Here is a 3,309-nt window from a genome sequence, read left to right as displayed (position 1 = left end):
GAGGGGGTCAGTGATGGTTAATGATGGGTCAGTGAGGGGGTCAGTGATGGTTAATGATGGGTCAGTGAGGGGGTCAGTGAAGGGTCAGTGATGGTTAATGATGGGTCAGTGAAGGGTCAGTGATGGTTAATGATGGGTCAGTGAGGGGGTCAGTGAAGGGTCAGTGATGGTTAATGATGGGTCAGTGATGGTTAATGATGGGTCAGTGAGGGGGTCAGTGATGGGTTATTGAGGGTCAATGATAAGTTCGTGAGGAGTCAATGATGGTCAATGATGTGTCAGTGAGGGGTCATTGAGGGTCAGTGAGGGGTCAGTAATGGTCAATGATGGGTCAGTGAGGGTCAGTGATGGGTCAGTGAGGGGTCGGGGAGGGTCCGTGATTGGTCAGTGAGGGATCAGTGATTGGTCAGTGATGGGTCGGGGAGGGTCAGTGATTCGTCAGTGAGGGGTCAGTGATTGGTCAGTGAGGGGTCGGAGAGGGTCAGTGATTAGTCAGTGAGGGGTCGGGGAGGGTCATTGAGGGGTCAGTGATTGGTCAGGGAGGGTCAGTGATTGGTCAGTGAGGGGTTGGGGAGGGTCAGTGAGGGGTCAGATTGGTCAGGGAGGGTCAGTGATTGGTCAGTGAGGGATCAGTGATTGGTCAGTGATGGGTCGATGAGGGTCAGTGATTGGTCAGTGAGGGGTCGGGGAGGATCAGTGAGGGGTCAGTGATTGGTCAGTGAGGGGTCAGTGATTGGTCAGTGAGGGGTCAGGGAGGGTCAGTGAGGGGTCGGTAGATTCCCCCTACCCCAGGCCGTTCCGGATTCCCGGTTGTTGTTGTTTTTTTCCGGAATATCGCGGCCCCAAGGCCCCGTTTCCCGGTGACTGCTGGCGCGGGAGCGCGCCTTTAATCTGGAGGCGGGGACGCGCCGCGGCCGGTGTCGGGAACGCGCTTTGCGGATTCCGGCCTGAAAACCGAGGGATCCCGATCCCAGCGGATCCCGGGCGGGCGCAGCAGGATCGAGTGGGAATGGGAGCTTTAAACAGCCGTCAGGAAGCGGGGCTCGAGGATCTGGAGATCCCCCCGGGATCGGTTTATAGATACCCCCCAAAAACCGGTAAGAGGCAGATCACCGGGGACCGGGATCACCGGGGACAGGGATCACCGGGGACAGGGATCACCGGGGACCGGGATCACCGGGGACAGGGATCACCGGGGACAGGGATCACCGGGACAGGGATCACCGGGGGCAGGGATCACCGGGATCGGGATCACCGGGGACAGGGATCACCGGGGACCGGGATCACCGGGACAGGGATCAGCGGGACCGGGATCACTGGGGACAGGGATCACCAGGGACAGGGATCACCGGGACCGGGATCACCGGGGACAGGGATCACTGGGGACAGGGATCACCACGACCGGGATCACTGGGGACAGGGATCACCGGGGACAAGGATCACCAGGAACAGGGATCACCGGGACCGGGATCACCGGGGACAGGGATCATCGGGACAGGGATCACCAGGGACAGGGATCACCGGGACAGGGATCACCGGGATCAGGATCCCTGGGGAGGCAGAGAGGGGAATGGAAATGAAGCCAATGAACTGGGAGGAGATCCGCTGGGATCGTGTGGAATCTGTCTGGGATGGGTGGGTTTATTGGGAGGGGGGAAGCTGGTAAAGAGGCAGCGATCCATTAGTGGGGCTGGAGTCTGGTAGATCCCTGGGGACCATGGGGCTGGGATGGGGAAATGTAATAAATGACCATGGGGTTGGAGGGGAATTCCTGGTCTGCTCAGTCTTGTGGACCAAAACATTCAGGAACCAACTGGACAACAGTGTTTCCATCAGTATCCCTACAGTGTGGCAACAGGCCGTTCGGCCCATCGGGTCCACACTGACCCTCTGAAGACCGTCCACCCAGACCCACACCTGCATTTCCCACGGCCAATCCACCCTAACCTGCACGTTGAAACCGAAAGGACTGTGGATGCTGTAAATCAGGAACAAAATCAGAAGCTGCTGGCAAAGCTCTGGCAGCTTCTGTGAAGAAAAAATCAGTTAATGTTAAGGAAGGGTCACAGGACCCAAAATGTTAACTGTGAATTTTTTTTTCTTTGCAGATGCTGCCAGACCTGCTGAGCTTTTCCCAATTTCTGTTCCTCCCCTGCATATCTTTAGACTGTGGGAAGAATCTGAAGCACCCAGAGGAAACCCATGCAGACACAGGGAGAATGTGTAAACTCCACACAGACAGTTGCCTGAGGGTGAAATTGAACCTAGGTCCCTGGTGCTGTGAGGCAGTAGTTCTAACCCACTGAGCCACAACATGGCTCCCTTTGTGATTGCCCCTTGGGGATGAGTGACCATAATATGACAAAATTCTTCATCGAGATGGAGAATGACATACTTGATTCTAAGATTAGGGTCCTGAATCTAATTAGAGGAAATTACAATGACACGAGACTTGAATTGACCATGGTAGTTTGCAGAACATTACTTAAGGAGATACCAGTGAGAAGGCAGTGGCAAACATCAAAGAGCATGTGGGTGAACTACAATAATTGTTCATTTTTATCTGGTGCAAAAGTAAATGGAAAATACTACCAACCGCTGGCTTACAAGGGAAATTAGAGATTGTATGCCTCTTCATTGGATCTAAAACTATTAACCAGAAAAGGCAACGGACCTGAGGGGTTGGAGTAGTTTAGGATTCAGCAACGGAGGACAAAGGGATTAATTAAGGAAGGGAAAAACGAAAGGGAATGTTTCTGTAAGTAAATGAAGAGAAAAAGATTTGTGAGGACAAATGTAGTTCCTTTAGTCAGAAACAGGAGATTTTATGGTGGGGAGCAAAAAAAATGGCTGACCAGCTAAATCCATTTGGTTCTGTGCTCACACAGGAGGATGCAAATGACAGACAGTAAACATTGAGGAAGACAAAGTTTAGTAAGAGTGAGGAACTGAAGGAACTCAGAATTAGTTTCGAAATGGTGATTCAAAATGCGAGGTGATGCATTTTGGAAGATCCAATTTAAGAGCGAACTATATGGTAAATGGAAAAGCCCTGGGGAAAATTGATGCACAGAGAGATCTGGCTGTTCAGGTCCATTGTACCCTGAAGGTGGCAACGCAGTTCGATAGAGTGGTCAAGAAGGCATACAGCATGCTTTCTTTCATCAGACAGGGTATTGAGTACAAGAATTGGCAGGTCATGTTACAGTTGTATAGGACTTTGGTTCGACCACATTTGGAATACTGCGTACAGTTCTGGTCACCACATTACCAAAAGGATGTGGATGCTTTGGAGAGGGTGCAGAGGAG

The 3,309-nt window shown here is 52.3% G+C and overlaps 1 protein-coding gene across 1 annotated transcript in view; it reads left to right on the top strand.

Annotated features, from left to right (window-relative positions):
- The first annotated feature begins 912 nt into the window (after nt 1–912).
- LOC125485891 (E3 ubiquitin ligase RNF157-like) overlaps nt 913–3,309 on the top strand; it is a 16,836-nt gene continuing 14,439 nt past the window's right edge. Inside the window, exon 1 of the mRNA XM_048611066.1 lies at nt 913–1,097. Coding sequence (XP_048467023.1) covers nt 1,010–1,097 — 88 coding nt within the window. The 5' untranslated portion in view covers nt 913–1,009. The remainder of the gene's footprint in view (nt 1,098–3,309) is intronic.

The sequence above is a fragment of the Rhincodon typus genome, chromosome 23, assembly GCF_021869965.1.
Source record: "Rhincodon typus isolate 14 chromosome 23, sRhiTyp1.1, whole genome shotgun sequence".
Classification (NCBI taxonomy): domain Eukaryota; kingdom Metazoa; phylum Chordata; class Chondrichthyes; order Orectolobiformes; family Rhincodontidae; genus Rhincodon; species Rhincodon typus.
Note: the sequence above shows the minus strand (reverse complement) of the source record. Positions and strands in the feature narration are given on the sequence as shown.